The sequence below is a fragment of the Equus przewalskii genome, chromosome 8 (genome assembly GCF_037783145.1).
Source record: "Equus przewalskii isolate Varuska chromosome 8, EquPr2, whole genome shotgun sequence".
Lineage (NCBI taxonomy): Eukaryota > Metazoa > Chordata > Mammalia > Perissodactyla > Equidae > Equus > Equus przewalskii.
This window is the reverse complement of record NC_091838.1, coordinates 58,190,464-58,208,890: the sequence shown is the minus strand read 5'-3', so window position 1 is coordinate 58,208,890 and position 18,427 is coordinate 58,190,464. Positions and strand designations below refer to the sequence as shown.

At 34.9% G+C, this 18,427-nt stretch overlaps 1 protein-coding gene across 7 annotated transcripts in view; it reads left to right on the top strand.

The window, feature by feature from the left end:
• The window catches only part of CSMD3 (CUB and Sushi multiple domains 3), a 1,172,992-nt gene that overhangs the window by 810,915 nt on the left and 343,650 nt on the right, over positions 1-18,427 (top strand). For all 7 annotated transcript variants that reach the window (XM_070630871.1, XM_070630869.1, XM_070630875.1 and 4 more), the window contains 2 exons: positions 2,922-3,137; positions 4,802-4,990. In XM_070630871.1, the coding sequence (XP_070486972.1) occupies positions 2,922-3,137; positions 4,802-4,990 (405 nt within the window). The remainder of the gene's footprint in view (positions 1-2,921; positions 3,138-4,801; positions 4,991-18,427) is intronic.

The window sequence follows — 18,427 nt, the reverse complement described above, 5'->3', positions numbered from 1 at the left end:
TTGAATTATCACTCTTGTGAGAAGGCACTATGATGTTGAGACCACTGACCTTTTCTCACTATTCCTCAAACATCAATTGCCCTGTTAAGGCTGTGTGTTTTGGCCTGTCTGCCCCTTCCTCCTGAAATGTCTAGCTCAAGACTGCTCCTCCACAAACTTCTGCTCACTTTTGAAGGTCATTGCCTTCAGAAGCCTCTGCCAGCCCCACTGACAAATTAGTTACCTGTATTTCTATGCTCCTATATTGACTGATATTAATCACTTTTATAGCACTTAGCAGAATGTTTGCACTTTTGGTTTATGTTTCTTTCCCCATAGACCATGAGTTTTTTTACAGTCTTCTAAATCTTTATATTCCATAATGCCTAGAATATAGTAGGTTCTTAGTATCATTTTCTTCTTTGGATTAATTGACCTTCAGCATAACTTTGAATGTTTTACGTTGTTTTGCAGTAGTGAAAACTGATTTTATTGTTTGAACCATAATCTGATAAATAAAAGTTTTCTTTCAGAAAGTGGCTGGCTAGGACTGAATGGCATGAAAAAAATAGCTCTCATGTCGAAGGATTGAACAATAACAATGGCTAATGGTTGCTGAGCACTTCCTCTGTACAAAGCACTGTGATAAGTCACTCCCATGTATTGTCTCATTTAAATTCCAAGACAGCCCTATTAGAACTCCATTTATAAATGAAGAAAGTAAGGCTCAAAAAGGCTACGTAATAACCGACAGTGGGCTTATTAATACCACTAATAGACTTTTTAATTTTCCCATGTATTAATTCAGTGCATATCAGAACAAGCACATTTCTCTAAAAATATATAAATTGTATGCATAATGTTTTTCCTTGTCTTTTGTCCATCTATTCTCCTATTATCAAACTAGTTTTTCTTAGTTTTAGTCTATAACAGAAATCAAATTGACTCATCTGAATTTTCACTCATGTTATTTTGTAAATTTGGATCACAGTTAATCTAGATTACAAACCATCTTCTTGCCATATTGACACCCCATTCTCATTTACATCTGTCTAGTGTTAATTACTGCTTTATACTGAAAGAACTGAAGAACATTTGAAAGACTGACTCAATTTCTGGACTTCTTCTAATTATATTCTTGCCTATTGCAGAGATGAAAAAAAAAAACCTGTTACATTTTGAAAAAAACATTTGAAAAATTGTATCATTGTACATTTCAAATCTTTTCCAAATCAAAATCACTGATCCATTATGTAATAAAAACCTTGTCTCATCATTGCTTGGGTTTTCAATTTGTTTCGGTCTCACTTTATATCACTTTAAAAAAAAAAAAAATGAAGACTCCAGTAATATCCAGCATTTGGAACTAAAATCTAGATAAATAATATTAAAAAAAATGTTACTTATCATCTCTGAGTTTTGTGGTTTTGGATGAAGATTTTGGTGATTTTTTTAAGTCAAGTTAAAAGAAGATTTGGTGATTTTTTTTAAGTCAAGTTAAAAAAAAAAACACTTCAAGGGAAAGAGGAATGTGTCAGTCATTCTTTATTTCATTTGGGGTCTTACACACAGTATGGTGCATGTATGTATATGTGTAATTGTTAGTATTTTACATGTGTTCTGGACAATCTCATTAAAAACTCACATGAGAACACAATGCGATGTCTCACCATACTCACCAGAATGGAATGAATGCAAACATCAATAATCTTCAAGTATTGGTGAGGACAGAGAGCAACCAGATTTGGTGACGGAAATGTACATTGGCACAGCCACTTTGTAAGATAGCATCTATTAAAGCAGAACATATATATATATGTATATATATCCATATATATGTGTGTATATGTATCCATATATGTATATGTATCCATCCCATGACCCAGTATTTCCACTCCTAGATATTTACCCAATAGTAATAAGCACATATGTTCTGCAAAAGACATACTTGAATGCTCATAGCAGTACCATTTGCATTCATGCTAAAATGCAAACTACCTAAATGACGTCAACTGTTGAAGAGATAGATGAATGTGGTGCATCCACAAAATGAAATCCTATACTATACATCACTGAAAATAAACAACTCATAACTACGCACAAAAATAGAGGTGAATCTCACATACCTAACATTGAGTGAAAGAACTCAGACACAAAAGAGTACATGTTATATAAACCCATTATATAAATTACAAAAACATTTATGTAAAGTAGTTAAACTAACCTATGCTAAGAGAAATTGAGTCAGTGGTCACTTTTGGCAAAGTGAAGTAACAGGAAAGTTGCATAAAGAGAGTTCTGGGTGTTGGTAATGCTGCATCTACTGATTTGGGTGCTGTTTGCAAAGGTGTGTTCAGTTTGTGAAAATGCAATGAGTTGAACACTTGTACGTGCATTTTTCAGTTGATTATATGCACAAGTGGAGTGTGTGAAAAATAATTGAAGAGTCATTGTATTCGTTTAACAAATAATTCCTCCCTATGCCTGCTTTATATTTCTTTTCTAAAGGAGAGTGAAACATTTTTGGAAGTTGAGTGCTATAGCACTAAGCACTGTGTTTATGTTGTTTGAGGGGATTGCAGAGGGAAGTGAAGGAGGCATGTAAAACGTTTGCCAGAAAGCTGCACTTCTATTATAAATAAAGGAGGTGAAATTTCCTTGAAATTTTCAGAACGCTCAGGTGATTTCTTTTCAGGTATTAATTTTAAATTTTATTTCCAAGCAGTTTCCAACACTGACTCACTATATCTCTTATAAGGAAGCTGAAGAAAAAAGATCCAAAAGAAAGATAATATTATCCTATACATTTGGAATGTTTTATAGCAATGTCTTTCATTTTCAGAGAAATCGATTATAAGGAACGTCTTGGTTTTAGTTAGGTGGGTAACTCTCTCCGCTTTACTGATCTACTTCGTAAGTCTAATTTTCCTTTTTCTGAATAGGTGTACAGTTCAACTTTCATACCTTTCATTTGGAAGACCATCACGACTACTTACTGATCACAGAGAACGGTAGTTTTACCCAACCACTGGCGCGTCTGACTGGGTCAGAACTTCCTTCAACAATCAATGCTGGTCTTTACGGAAATTTCAGGGCTCAGTTGCGCTTCATTTCAGATTTTTCAATATCCTATGAAGGATTCAATATTACCTTCTCTGGTAAGATAATAAATTTAAAAAGCTCATTTAGTTACAAAAAATCAGGTTTTTAAAAGTGTGAGCATAACTTATGGGTGACAAAACAGAGAGGGAAAAACAACAGAAAAGAAAACAAAGAAATACCTGTCAACAAATTTTAAAGAAAGTTTGAAATACCTTAAACATTGTCTATAGTAATGCATTAAAGGGAACATTTAAACAAAAGCAAAAATAACTTAATTCACTAAAAATCTACTAGAAGTACATTAATTACATTTCTTTGAGTTTCACTCCTTCAGAGTTCTAACAGAGGGGAAAAGTAGCTAAAATTCCTAGGGAACTTAAAATGGAAATTCAAATATATATTTTAAAGTTTCAATTAGACTCAAAGATGAAATATGAATTAAACCAGTGATATTCTAGTTTTACATGTCTTAGAAAAGGCATAGTTTACAGGCCAAAATTAAGGTAAACAATTTATTCATTTGGAACTAGATGATCTAGAAACAAATTAATGTGGTTATCCTTTTATTCTAGAATAACCTCCTCTATAGGTAACAATTTGCTTGAGTTCCAGAAAAAAAGTTTAAAGACCAGAGTGAATAAAAATTTTCCCGTCAGCTGGGTTTCTACTTTCTAGTTGAATGAAATAGTGAGACAAGTAGCTATTTCTTAATACAGAAACAAACTAATAAGTAAATCTTATGTCAACTTGCTAACATTAAAATTGTAATATTATAATTATATATATATAAAACTATACAAATACTAACCTGTTCTTCAATTATTATTCTAATATTTGCATGGAAATACTTGCCCTCTATTAGGTATTTCACAATGAACAGTAAATGAGCAAAATCAATTTTAACCTATAATGGTAAAAGTTTGTCCAAATAAATTTTTTAAATAATAAAATAATAGCTCATCAACATGAAACAGTCCCTTTTGTTGCGATTACATAGTAAGTGCATCCACTGGGGGTATTTTTAGATATGCTATTTCTTCTTAGGACAGTATATAAATTGTAATATTGTTATTTAATCAACTCTACTCATTCATCCCTTAAAGAGTGTTTAGCTGTTCACTTTCATGATGTTATTCATGGCTTGGAGAAATTTCCTTGTATAAATCTATAATATAACACTTTTCAGTGTGTGGACACTTCAGTCTTACATAAACCTTTGCATCTGAAGTCACGTTTTCAGAATATGAATTAATTGAACTCCTTGTATACTAGAGGCACAAGAGCCTTTGTCCTTTAGATTAAAACCATTAAGTAAAATGCATTTCAAAAGTACAAATGATTTCATTCCAGATTTTTTTTGTGTTTGAAAATATGCATTTTTATACCATTATTATAAGTAAAAAATCTATGAAATGGAAATGTTTCTAATGCAGAAGAAAGAATATGAAGTGAATAGCTATATTTTCAATTTATCACTCAGAAAGTGCCGTTTTCTGATCTGTTTTGAATTTTCCACATAAAAGTATTCATTAAGTTTTTAGATCTTTCACAAAAGACGAAAATTATGTGTGCCATTGGCATATTCCCATAAGTATAGATATGGTCACTTTTTAAATGCATGACTAGGCCCTAAAAAGGATCCAGTTTGCAAACAATAGGAATATACTCTTAAAAATGACTACTATCATTTTCTTTGTCCTCCTCTCCACCTAATTTACAGAGTATAACCTCGAGCCCTGTGAAGATCCTGGGATTCCTCAATATGGTAACCGAATTGGGTTCAACTTTGGGGTTGGTGACACTCTGACCTTCTCGTGTTCATTGGGGTATCGACTAGAAGGGACATCAGAGATCATCTGTCTTGGTGGTGGCCGACGAGTGTGGAGTGCACCCCTGCCAAGGTGTGTGGGTACGTGGTCAGCTGCTTTCATTTGCTTGTATGTGTAGTCACTGTCCATGGAGTTGCATGGTTATACACTCTTCGTTTTTATAATATGTTGAATTTCTTCATTTATTTCATATTAATTATTTCAATTTTTTTTTTCCACTTGGCAATCTAGTGTTCTTCAATTAACTTCTCAAATGCTCCATTCAAGCAACCATGCTTCTAAATTTGTTTTCAGATGATGAAGGTAAAGAATGACTAGATAGAAGGTAGACAGAATGATAGAATGATATTTTGGGAGCTTACAGAAAATTACATTCTTGTATTCTATTGATAAATGATTTTCCATGACTTCTGACTGAAGTTTTGACAATATTTTATAACTTAGAATCAATATGCATGAAAGATGATTACAAGGAAAAAGATGTCAGATAAATAGTAGGTAATTAATTTAAGGGCTGTCAAGGCATGTTTTGATTCAATACATACAGTCTAAATAATTAATCTATTAAGATAGATGAATTAAGATGGCTATTCATTCCATGCTGTGAGATAAAGAATAGCAATAATTTAAGTATTAAAAGTTTGGAGTCACCACCTCAATCTTTGGAAATGAATGTTTTGAATGATAAAAAGAAAAAAATTCTGTAGAGAAAATAAAAACTTTTTCATTAGAACTTAAGTCATAACCTATTGAAATTAGGAATTAGGGAGGCAAGAATTTCTGCAGGTCCTCAGCCATTTAGTGTTTATCAGTACTTATTTTTATGATAGAACAAGATGCAAATGGTCATTTTATAATTATTTCATAAAGCTATTAAAACTCTCAAAAGTATTTAAATTTACTTTAATTGTAAATTTGATTGTGGGTCACAGATCTGTGTAAGTTATGCTACAAAATCAGGCAAATTGGTAAAGATTTGATCTGTGGTTCAATACCTTGTCCTTTTCTATGGAGGCAAAATGCCCAGATGAAAATGAGAATGAAGAGGATACCTTCAAGCCTTATTCAATATATTGTCCATTACACAGAATGTGGGAATTCCTGTGGATCCCCAAATCAAATAAAAAAATATAATCTTCAAGGTTAATCTGAGTTTGAAGGCTTTTATAGTGATGAGATTGTTTTCAAAGCCCCTGTGGGTTTTATAACAGACAAGTGGATATATAACAGATGGAATTTATTTTTAAAATCACAGACTTTTACAGAAATGGCACAAGTAACCACAGAGGCATGAACCTGGGAGGCCATGAGCAGTCACACTCTCAGAACATCTTTTCCAGGAAGCTATGGAGGGTGCAGTCCTTCTGGGTTTTTTTGTTGTTTGCTTTTTGAGTTTTTATGTTTTGCTTTTTGTTATTCCCTGCTGTTACCAGATTTGGAATTTCCCTCCTTAGCTGAATTGCCCTCATTTCCATTTTTGTTTGGTGTGAATATTTTCAAAGGCCAGTTAATGAGAACCATGGGAATGGTTCAAGCGAGGGGTGCAGAGTGCCTGGGTTTATACCCTGGTCATTTGATATTGGGTTAATTCATTTTTTCAAACATCATGTTTTTCATCTGCAAAATGGTTACAACAGTAGCACCTAACTCATTGTTATGAATTAGTTATGAGGATTAAAAGAGATTAGCCATGTCATTCAGACACCCAGTACAATTCCTGGAATATAGGAAGGATTCAGAATTTAGATGTTATTAGAACTCTTATTATGTTGAGTATAGTCTGCTGTCTATCCATTCCATCAATCTAGTTTATTAAACCAATTATAGTAGGGAATGAATTCCATTTTATGAAACACTAACATTTATGATGGCCTACTAGGTTCTTTTATATAAAGTTATGTCATTTATCCTTACTATAATCCTGTTATTATTAATCCCATTTTTCATCAGAAGAACCTGAGCCTTAGAGATGTTAAGTAACTTGCTCAAGATCATCACAGTTGTAAGTGGCAGAATCATGATTTGTATACAATTTTTCTCATCCCAAAACTCAACTTTTCTCTATTAGATGGTTTTATCTCAAAAAGGTCTAGAGAAAGGTGAATCTTGAAGGACTCTAAGTGATGTAGAGTTAATTAATATTTTCTCTCAAAATACCAAATGCATGCCAAGCTATTACAGGCTGAGAAGAAATTGCTTGCATATACATTTTTAAGGTTTAATCCATGTTTAAATAAATTTTAATGCGTGTGTTTATGAAAATACAACTGCAGAAAAAGTAACTTCAAGCTAGTTTTGGTTTATTAAAATATTTTGAGTTTATTTATGCCTAAATCTTTAATGGGAAGGATGAAATAAAATCATACTGTGGACAAATTTAGAAGGCAGAGTTATTGCCATGGGAATTTTTCCCCGTTTTCAAATTAGCTGTACTTGCTTTTAAGCTTATTGAAATTTACAATTAAGTCTATTGACCTTAATAAATTCCACTGTAGGTATACATTTAAGTTACAAGACAGGGAGAAATAATCCTGCAAAGAGAATGACTTTAAAAATTTTACTTCTCTAATTTTCTTTCAACTTTCCTTCACTGCTTTGCCTATGCTTTAGAGTAAATGTGTTCCTTTTTGTATCTCTGGTTCCACATATGCATATGTATATATTTCTTATTTTTTTTATCTTTTCAAAGTTCACAGTCTTTAGTCACAGAAAATGCACGTTATTTGTCACTATTCATATGAACAGGCCCAGTTTAAGCAATGCTAGTTTATTTGGACAGTTTTTATTTCTTCTTAGACTCTTTGTACTTTTCACTCCATGTATCTCTAATTCCAATTCTCTGTTCCATACTTGTGTAAAAACCATTGTCTAGTCTGCAGTATTGCCAACCTCTTAGAAAGCTTATGTTACAGACAGTGGCCAAGTTAGAAGTAGGTTGGATTCCAAAAGTTTGCTTCCTTTTCCATTATTTGGAATCTAGATGGTCTTTCCTTGGCTCAAGGTTGCAAATGATGGATACATTCCCAGAACAAACCATAGATGAGGTTTTAAATTTTATGTCAAGTGTAAAACTAATGCTAACATTTACTAAAATGACTTACGTATACATAGGTTATATAAGAAGGTGCCTGACTTTGGACGGTAAGGTGACTGATAACCGAAGCTCATTTTTGGAAACTTACTTTTTGTTTACATATGTCTAATTTTGATTCTATGTTTAGTGTATAAATTGTTTAGTGTCTTATGGTCTCTTGGTAGAATTTGCTGAAAATTATCTTAATTCTGGATGTTAGATGAGTAATAAATACTGGGTTGCACTCAAGCTTAGGGACAGAGCCACGACTGTTACGTTTCAAGTCCTAGGCTTGTGCTTGGTTTGCAGCAGCACACCACTGTCTGTCTGGAGACTTCAGTAAAGTTGGGACGAAATCTGCCCTTAATTATGGTTGATACTTGGCTTCAGAGAACTCCCTATGCTGTCCTGTGTTTTACTTAGAGGAAACTTCTTGGACCATGTTCCATTTGTCAGGGTTATTTAAGTGCGGGAAATGAGTAGCGGCAGAAGAAGAATCTTTTTTTTTTTTTTTTTGTGGGGGGGGTCGAGGGGGAAGATTAGCCCTGAGCTAACATCTGCTGCCAGTCCTACTCTTTTTGCTGAGGAAGACTGACCCTGAGCTAACATCCGTCCCCATCTTCCTCTACTTTATATGTGGGATGCCTACCACAGCATGGCTTGCCAAGCAGCGCTGTGTCCACACCTGGGATCTGAACTGGCGAACCCCAGGCTGCTGAAGCGGGACGTGCACACCGGGCCGGTCCCCAGAAGAAGAATCTTGATATAAATTGAGAGCATAACACTCATGCAGAAACAGGATTTTTCTCCCCAAGTAGTGGCCTCCATTGCAGGCACTTGGTTCATGGTTACACTCCAGGCTTTCTTAAGCTGTGTGACTTCTGGGAAGTTGTTCAGCTATGTTTCCTGCCAAGTTTCCTCAAATGTAAAATGTGAATAATCACATCCATGATGCAAGATAGACTATAGCTCTAAGCAATAGAAGACATGTAAACCATCTAATGCACTGCTCAACACGTGACACTTGCTCAAGAAATCTTACTCCCTTACTATTGTGCCTGCAACTCTTTCCACCATGGAACATCCAATTTTCCTAAGGGCCATAATGATTGATAGCTGTGAGAAGTGATTTTCACCGACCAGCAGGAGAGGAAAGAGAAGAAGAAAAAGAGGAGATGAAAACATTTAGTGTGCTACCTAATTATTTCACACATATAATTTCATTTACTACTTAGGGATCAAGATGGAAGTTTTATCTTTAAAAAAATGCATATCTACGGGCTGGCCCAGTGGCATAGTGGTTGGTGTTGCATGCTGCTTTGGTGGCCCAGGGTTCAAGAGTTCTGATCCTGGGCATTGACCTACACATTGGTCATCAAGCCATGCTGTGGCAGTGTCTCACATACAAAATGAAGGAGGATTGGCCACAGATGTTAGCTCAGGGCCAAACTTCTTCTTCTTCAAAAAAGGTAATAATAGACTATATAATTATGTTTTACATTTTGGAAAAGAAAAATAATTAACAGGTAAAATGATATTTTGGTAACGATATTTTATATTTAAGTGATTGTCCTGGAGAGCCATGTTTCTAAGGAAATGGATATCTGGTCACCTTTTATGTGGCAAGCAAGTGCTAAAGAGACAAAAAAAAAAGTATGAGAAAGTTTATTATTTTGAAAATAAGAAACACTGTCCTGTTTTTGGTCAACAAATAAGTACTTGTGGGACCAGCCTGGTGGTTCATGCACTCTGCTTTAGCACCTGGGTTTCACAGGTTCTGATCCTAGCACCACTCATCAAGCCACACTGTGGCAGCATCCCACATGAAATAGAGAAAGGTTGGCATAGATGTTAGCTCAGTGACAATCTTCCTCAAGCAAAGAAAAAAAAAAAGGAGGAAGATTGGCAACAGAGGTTAGCTCAGGGCCAATCTTCCTCACCAAAAAAAGAAAAAGAAAGAAAGAAAGAAAGAAGTACATGATTTCCTTTTCTAAACTTCACATTGCAAAAAACACTGGCATTTTCACCATCATGTTTCTAAATCAAGAAAAAAATTGTATGTCTTCGCTCAGCTTCCAAATATACCAGGAACCAAGCCAGGTCATGTTGCAAATAAACAAGGAGCTAATGAAAGAACATGTTGTTTTGGAAAGTAGATTAGCAAGTTAAATATTAGTAATGATTTGTCTTTAGGCAGGAGTCCACGCATTTTCAGAAGCCCACACATTTTGAAGTCATTTTAAAGACATTAATTCATTCATCTTCATAATCTCCCATTTAACACATCTACTTTTATTTCTAATTTTATGTGTTATTTTTTTTATCTGACCTTGGACAAGTAAGGACATCTTGCCTTAATCATAAGTCAAATGAGAAAAATAATAACTGTACATTACACATACACATATTTTTCTCACCTTTCTGACTTTTTAGATGATATACGCTGATAGTTATTTATTATTTAGTTTAAAAATGAATTCCAGTAGGGGAAACATGGCTCGGCAAATATGGGAATTCTCTCATCATCACTGTAACTTCTCTGTAAATCTAAAAGTATTCTAAAATAGAAAGTTTATTAAAAATTCAAAAACATTAAAGAAGAAAAAATACATTTGAAGAGACAATTCGTCTTTAAATAAATTCTGTTTATTTTGTCTCAGCCTCCTAGCTTTCTATACTCAAGTAATATACATCAGATACCCACACATGCATACCAGATATGACTGAATTATGGAGTTTGTCAGCATTGTAGATACATAGCCCTATAGAAAGTAAATTAGAATCAAGAGGCTTGAATTGCTCTTGACGCTACCATTAATTAGCTGGGTGACTTTAAGTAAATGTCTTAATTTTATGTGCTTCTCTCTTCTGGAAGTGGTGAAGCCAATATGAGTTCTACTCAACCCAAATATTTCTTGTAAAGATAAGAGAAAAAACTAGGTAGAAAAGTGCTCTGATAAGTTATATACATAAATGTATATTTATATTTTTCTTATATAATTAGGACTGGGTGCATTGATTTCGAGATTTGACAATATAAAAAAATCTATAATATTAACTTATGCTTGTTCAGTGCTTTGTAGTTTTTTTTAAAGATTTTCTTGCTTTTAACCTTACGAAGTAAGCAGAAGAGTTGGTATTCCTATTTGACAGTTGAGAAAATTCTGCTCAGAAAGGTTGCAAGTAATGAATGAAAGACTATACCCAAAACCAAGTCTTAAAACATTTAGAGCAATGTTCTGATATTCCAGGTGGTGTTTTTTTATTACTTTATTTATTGATGCAGTATTTTGGAGGACTATCATTTTTTTACGCAATAGAGCAGGGGTGAGCAAACTTTTTCTGTAAAGTGCCAGATAGTAAATATTTTGGGCTCTGTAGGCCACACAGTTTTGGTCACACTAGTAAAGTCTGCCATTGTATTGTGAAAGCAGCAAGAGACAATATATAAATGAATAGGTGCATCTATATTCCAATAAACTTTATTTACAAAAGCAGACAACAGGCTGCCTGTGGCCCTGGGGCCATAGTTTGCTGACCTCTGCAACAGACTTACCAGGCTCAGTCAACTTAAATATCCCCTTTGTGTTTGAGAATATGCTAGTCATTCATTCTTTAAGGAAATAAGAAAGAATCCTTTTCCCCTTCTTTATTTTTTTTTTTTTTGTCTTGGGCTCTGTTTATTAAAGTAGGACATAATTTAATTATTTCTAAGAGAAAAGATTTCTCTTGTTTTTGCAGAAAGAATGTTAAGATTGTGTGTGTATGTGCATGTGTGTGAGCACTTATGTAGTTTATTTCTCAACCATCTCCAAACCCTTCCATATAGCCAGGCCTCTTCCGAGTACTGAGTCGGTGTTCCCAGCTGTACACTGGACCTCTCCATATGGATATCCTCCCACAGGCACATTGACTTCACATGCCAAAACAGAACTCATTATCTCCTCAGCCAGATTAGCTTTCCCTTCTGCATTCTTTATTTTAGTTATGATATCATTCTCATCCAGTCATCCAAGATAGAAATTGTGTCATCTTTCACTCCCTCCTTTCTCTCTCTCTCTCTCTCTCTTTCTATTGGTGTAATCACTGAGACCTACCACCTAAAGCTATTGCTCAAATTTATCACCATTTCCATTCTCACTACCATTATCCTAGTCCAGCTCTTATTGTTCCTCATAAAGATTAACATAACAGCACAGTAATAGTAACGTGTGCTAGGCATTGTGCTAAACCACATATATACATTTCCCTTCACACATTCCTTTTAAAAACCATTTGAGAAAATATATTATTATTATCTCATTTTAGAAAGTAGCTAGATTAATTACATAACTTGATAAAGAGCTTGAAAGCAGCTTTCTGACTACAATGCTCATGTTTTAGCAATAACGGGTAATTTCACTGTGTTACCTCCTCCTCCTTTCCAACTGGACTTCCTGTTTCCAAATTTCCCTCATCTAATTTATCTTCAATAGTGTTACTGCTTATATTTGTTTTTTATTGATGAATCAAATTACCCACAAACCTAGCAGCTTTAAATAGCGTGTTTGCTTTCTTATGATTTCTGTGGAGAGTCTGGGCATGACTTACCTGGGTCCTCTTCTTAAGGTCTTAAGGCTGCAATCAAGGTGTTGACCAGGGCTGAATTCTCACCTGAGGGTCAGGATCCTCTTCCAAATTCACATGGTTATTGGAAGTAATCAGTTCCTTGTGGTTGTAGGACTGAGAGCTTCAGTTCTTTCCTCAACTCCTAGAGGCCATCCATAGTTCCTTACCATATGGACTTCCCCAACACAGCTATTTACTTCATCAAGCCAGCAAGGTGAGTCTCTTTAGTGAGTCACTAGCAAAATTTAGTTTTATATAATGTAATAGAATCACAGGAGAAATGAAAAGCAAGTCATAATTCCTGTTCACCTCAAGGGGAGGGGATTGCACTAAGGGATGAATGCTAGAAGGTAGGTATTATGGGAAGTTTGCCTTAAAATCTCTCAACTATACCAGTTATCTTTAGAAAGACCAGCTCATCTGTCTATTCTCTGCTTAAATCCCTAAGTGAATTCTCATTACCTATTGAATAAAGTTGAAATTCCTTAAGTCCTTTCTTAGGTTGGCTTTAGCGTCTTCTCTAATCATTCCCCTATATGCATCTTGGAATAGAGTCACAAGCTGCTACATGCCATTCCCAAACATACCAGGCACTTTCCGCACTTTAAGATGTTAAGGATGTGTTCAGGTCTAATGCATGCAAAAGATCCATCTTCCACTTGTGTTGGCACAAGCTAACAAATAATTTCTTTATCTTAAGAAGGTGCTTACAAAGGTACAGTGAGAACACACTGAAAGGATTGTTCAGTAGGTAGAGAAGCCTTTGCATTTTAATCTGTTGAGCTTTCAATCATCCTATCATCCTACCCTATTTCAAGACACTTGTTATCTGTCATTATCTATCTATATTATTGTAACATCCCAAACAGCACAATAGTCTCCATTCTTGTCCATTTCCCTCAAACCAAATCTTAGTCAGAATGAATTTCTTATAATGCCACTTTGATGATTTTACTCTCTTGCTTAAAATTCTTCCATTGTTCTCTATCACCCTCAAGATAAATTCTGCGTGTTACCCTCTTAACTCCAGCCTCATCCCATAATTTGGCCAAACCAATTCATTCTTCAGACGCACCTTATTTACCCATCCTGATATGAAGCCCTTCTTGACCTTCAAAGAGTGTGTTAGATCTCCTTCCTATAGCTTGCATGAGCTTTTCCGTATTTCGCCTTTCTGGGACTCATAATGCTGGATTGAATTGCCTTTTTATCTACAACAGTGTTTAACATATAGAAAGCTTTCAGTAAATTTGTTGAATTGATAAATGAATACATAATATAGGCAAAGCTGTTTTTATTTTCAGACTTTCAACTTACTAACTTTAATTTATATGATCAAGGCTGTACTCCAGAGGGAAACATGGTCAGTTCAGCCTAATGCCAGTAAGACTGAATTGCCATCTCAGCCTGGGCTACCAAACTAGTCTTTAGTCTATAATGCATTTGCTCTGTGGATATTGACATGCAATCCCTCAAGTCCAATAAGTAAATCAGCCAACCAACAAACAATGAAGGTACCTAAAAAGACTACTAAGAAGAGGCTTATGATAGAAACAAAACATATGAAAATTTGTAAAAATTGAATATGATGAGAAAATGTTGAATGTTGTTTTATGTTGTTGAATGTTGAAAATGTTGTACCTATATGTGGAATAAATTCTTCCCCAATATCAAGTAAAATTCAGAACTCAACAAGAATAGTTGACTCAATTTTTTTTTAAAATGAAATGAAAAGGAGGAAAAAAAAATGTGCCTGATAGAAACTAAGTATCCTCAGGCATGGGAAGAACCAATACATATTTCCTATTTAATGGAATTACATCGAGGACTGTGAACGTAAACTCTTCTCATTCATTTGGGATTTGTAAACAGATTTATGGAGAGCCTTTTGTAATCTAACTGGTCCATTAGTAGATAAATTTCTGAACTTACTTTTTTATACTGTAACTGACAAGTTAATACATGCTGTTTTATCTGATGACTGTGAGCCCCTTGAAGGTGGAGGCTGTTTCTTAGTTCTCTTTGTGCCTCCTGTGTGTCTACCATAAATGTTGGCACATCACAAGTGTTCATTCTGAACACAGGACAGTATAAAGTTAGTTCAGCATGTGATCACGAACCAAGTTAATCAGAGTAGACCTATCCACAATGCTGATTCACTCATGTGCATACTTTCGTTGAAATGATCTTCTGTGTTATTAGAGTCTCAGATTTCTTTGGACAAAAATTTTTGAATTTTTTGACGATTTAGAATAGCAGACTCCTAAAAACACTTTATTCCCCATGTATGTCCTTATGCTCAGACTATACATCTTGTTGCAAGCCAGAATCTGCCTGCTAATTGTAAGGTTAGAAGATGAGGTAGTTTTGGGATTACATAGAGGACACAGACTTATTTAGGGAGTTAAGTTACAGAACAGAGGCAAAAAGTGGAGTATTTATCAGAATCTTTGCTTCAGGGTCATGTCCTTGAAGCAACTGCAATATTGAGGGTCTCTTCACCACAAAGAATTACAAAAGGACCAGGGGAACTTGTTTTCTCTCTGACCTCTGAGTGACCTTTTCTTGGTTTCGTGGAGAACACTCCCAAGTTCAGAAATACCTAGAGAATATGCTTTCTTCATCTGCCTAATAAACTTAAAATAGGCATATTGGGAAACATGCTGGAAGAAAGGGAAATGATTAGAGCTCTAAGTAGTCTTTTAAAGAAAAATAAATACTGTAATATTAACCTAGAAAGGGTAAATTCATCAACTTTGTCATTAGACAAACTAATTTTGCTGTTTAGCTTAATATAGCTTTACTTAATTAGAAGTGACTGGTCCCTAATACATTTTAGTGCCAGAAAAGAAATATTTTACCTGAGGTAATAATAAAAGCTAATATTTGCTGTGTACTTACTATATGCCCAGCATGGTTTTATGAGATTTGAATAAGGATGTTGAGGCACAGGAAGGGTAAGTTATTTTCCCTAGGGAAATATATTAACAGTATTTGCAGCAGGTTAGATTGGGAGCAAATTTCTGATGTATATAAATATGAGCCATAAAGAATAAAAGCATTAAGGGGCTGGCCCCGTGGCCGAGTGGTTAAGTTCGCGCGCTCTGCTGCAGGCGGCCCGGTGTTTCGTTGGTTCGAATCCTGGGCGCGGACATGGCACTGCTCATCAAAACCACGCTGAGGCAGCGTCCCACATACCACAACTAGAAGAATCCACAACGAAGAATATACAACTATGTACCGGGGGGCTTTGGGGAGAAAAAGGAAATAATAAAATCTTTAAAAAAAAAAAAAAAAAAGAATAAAAGCGTTAAATAAGCCAGTGTGGTTCTGATATTCTGTACATATCCCTAAACTGGTCCTTGCTTACAGCAGTGACATCTGTGGCTCTCAGGAAATCCTATCATTTGGCAGTGTAGATAACTGGAGGAGATAATTAAATGTTATTGCTTCTTGTAACCGAATTAGATTTTGATGCCATGTCTCAGGAGAGGGTAGAATTTAATTGAAGTTGCACCAGACTGACAGAACCTAAAAAGCCTTTTGAAACTGGGAAGAAAGGTCATTGTTACATTAGGCAAATAGATTTTAAAATTACTTCCAATTCTATGTTTTTATAAAGTCCACATGTCTATTTGTTTTGTGTTTGTGGGTGTATAGATTTTTTTTCCATTTCATCCTCATAATATCAAAAACAATAGCAAAAATATGTCATTAGTACAGAGGTTGATTCCTAATAAATCGTTTTATTGTTTGTCATCTGGTAATGCCCTTAGCTAAGATATGTTCAAATGTACCTTAGGCTTTGAAAACAGACAAAAGAACGGTGGATTGGACTAGAACTATCAATCAGTAACAGTACATTGTGCTAAGGAACCAATGAGCCTTCAGTTCAGTGGCACCAATGGGGGTAGGTGTAGGGTGAGTCTAGGAGAGCAGAACTGTGATTATTCTGCCTAGTAAATGCATTCAGCTCCTAATCAAGGGTGTGTAATAAACGAATTTCATTTTTTTCATCATTATTTCTGGTTTTTAATTGTTTTGTCTTCAGCTCAAACTTACCAATTTCAAATACAGCTCCCTCACTGCAGGATAGAGCAACTGAAGGCATCCTCTTTGTTTATTATACCCAGACAGTTGCCACGAAGGCAACATAATGTTATAAAAGAAGCATCATAAATTAAATCCAGAATCAAGAAGGGACATATGAGTGAGGTATGAGAAGTGTGCTTACTGAAATAAACAATAGCCTTGGTAATCATAAAAATGTCAAGGTAAATTACTGAGAAAACACAGAAAAAATGAACTTAGAGCCTGTGGAAGTTAATTGCAGAAGTTAAATATTGCCCTTCAAGCAGGTGTTTTAAAGAAAAAGAATTAGGGGATTATTAACCCTCCCACAAACTAAATTTCTGGCTATAAGCCATTTTTATACATCTCTGCATTGTATCCAAGTACTCTCTCTGTAGCTCTCTTTGAGTCCCAGTTCAATTATTGGTATGTGCAATGTGTAGGTAACATTTTTCTCTTCGTGTATTTTAATCAGTCTACAAAGACTGTGTTTCAAAAGGTGATGGATAGTTTTTATTTCAGGCATTTTACTCTACCTTTCTGAATTTGGACTAATTCATGTTTTATTATGCTTGGCTACAGAATTCTGCAGGCATAAAATATTAACCCTGTCCTATTGTGTAAAATTGGAATCTCAACTGAATCGGATCACTATTTTCCAGAAGAATTCCTAGGTTTTGTTTGTTCTGGGAAACTTTTGATTTTTTTTTCGGATATTGTCCTATTTTTATCATAATGTAACATAATTTCCCATTTGTTTAATCATAGTATTTGAAAGCACTTCATGTCAATTGCCTGGATAAAACACCATACGAGGGCTTCACCACCATATCATCGCCCTCCACCTGTAAAGGGAAAACTGGGTTATAACTTTTTCTATTTGGAAAATTTGTAGAAAAACTCTTCTGATTATGGTCTAGACTGTGTATGCCACCTTATCCCAAATTCTTTTATTCATCTAATACATATTCATTCGATGTTCACTCCATGATAGTTTAAAAGGCATCCTACTTTCTTCCTTTGAAATGAAGGAAAATAAAAACAGGTGAGTTTTATAAAATACTAACCCTCCACTCCCTTGCTAAGAGCCTCTCCTCTCCTACCCGACTCCAACCCAACCACTCTTCCCCAGAAAACAAGATCACTGGAGTAGTCAGTCATGATCATGATGACACTTTGTATTACCCTCAGGTATGTGGGGTTAAAACAAAAGGTTGAGATCCACTGATGAAGCCAATAATGTTATAATGAGGTTCCTTGCAGTCCACATTTTCCTGTGACCTTGGAGAAACATTAACATTCCATTACAGGTTTTTTTCCTTAGGTACAATTTCAAGGATATCATTATTGACTGTATCATGTTTTGTTTTTTCTTTCTTTCTTCTTCCTTCCTTTTTCTCTCTGTCTTTTTTTCTTCCTTCCTTTTTCTGCTCCCCTCCCCTGAAACATCCTCATTGATTATATTTCATTTACTGATCTCATAATGCCTTTCTCATAAAAGTGAAACAAACAAATGTACAAAGAAATACCTAAAGAGAATCAAGCAGGAATAAAGACGGCATGCAAATTGCTGAGGTTTAATGAGCATCAAGGGATTTGTGAGTTGTTGGTTAGTCAAAACCAAATACCCTAGATATGGAACTCATGTCTTTAAAGAATTTTCAGCCTGTTAGTAGTCTGCTAAAAGCTATAATGGAGAGAGAAGAGAAATAACATTGTTGAGTGCTTGTCATGTACCTGGCAGTGCGCCTGGTACTATAAGATT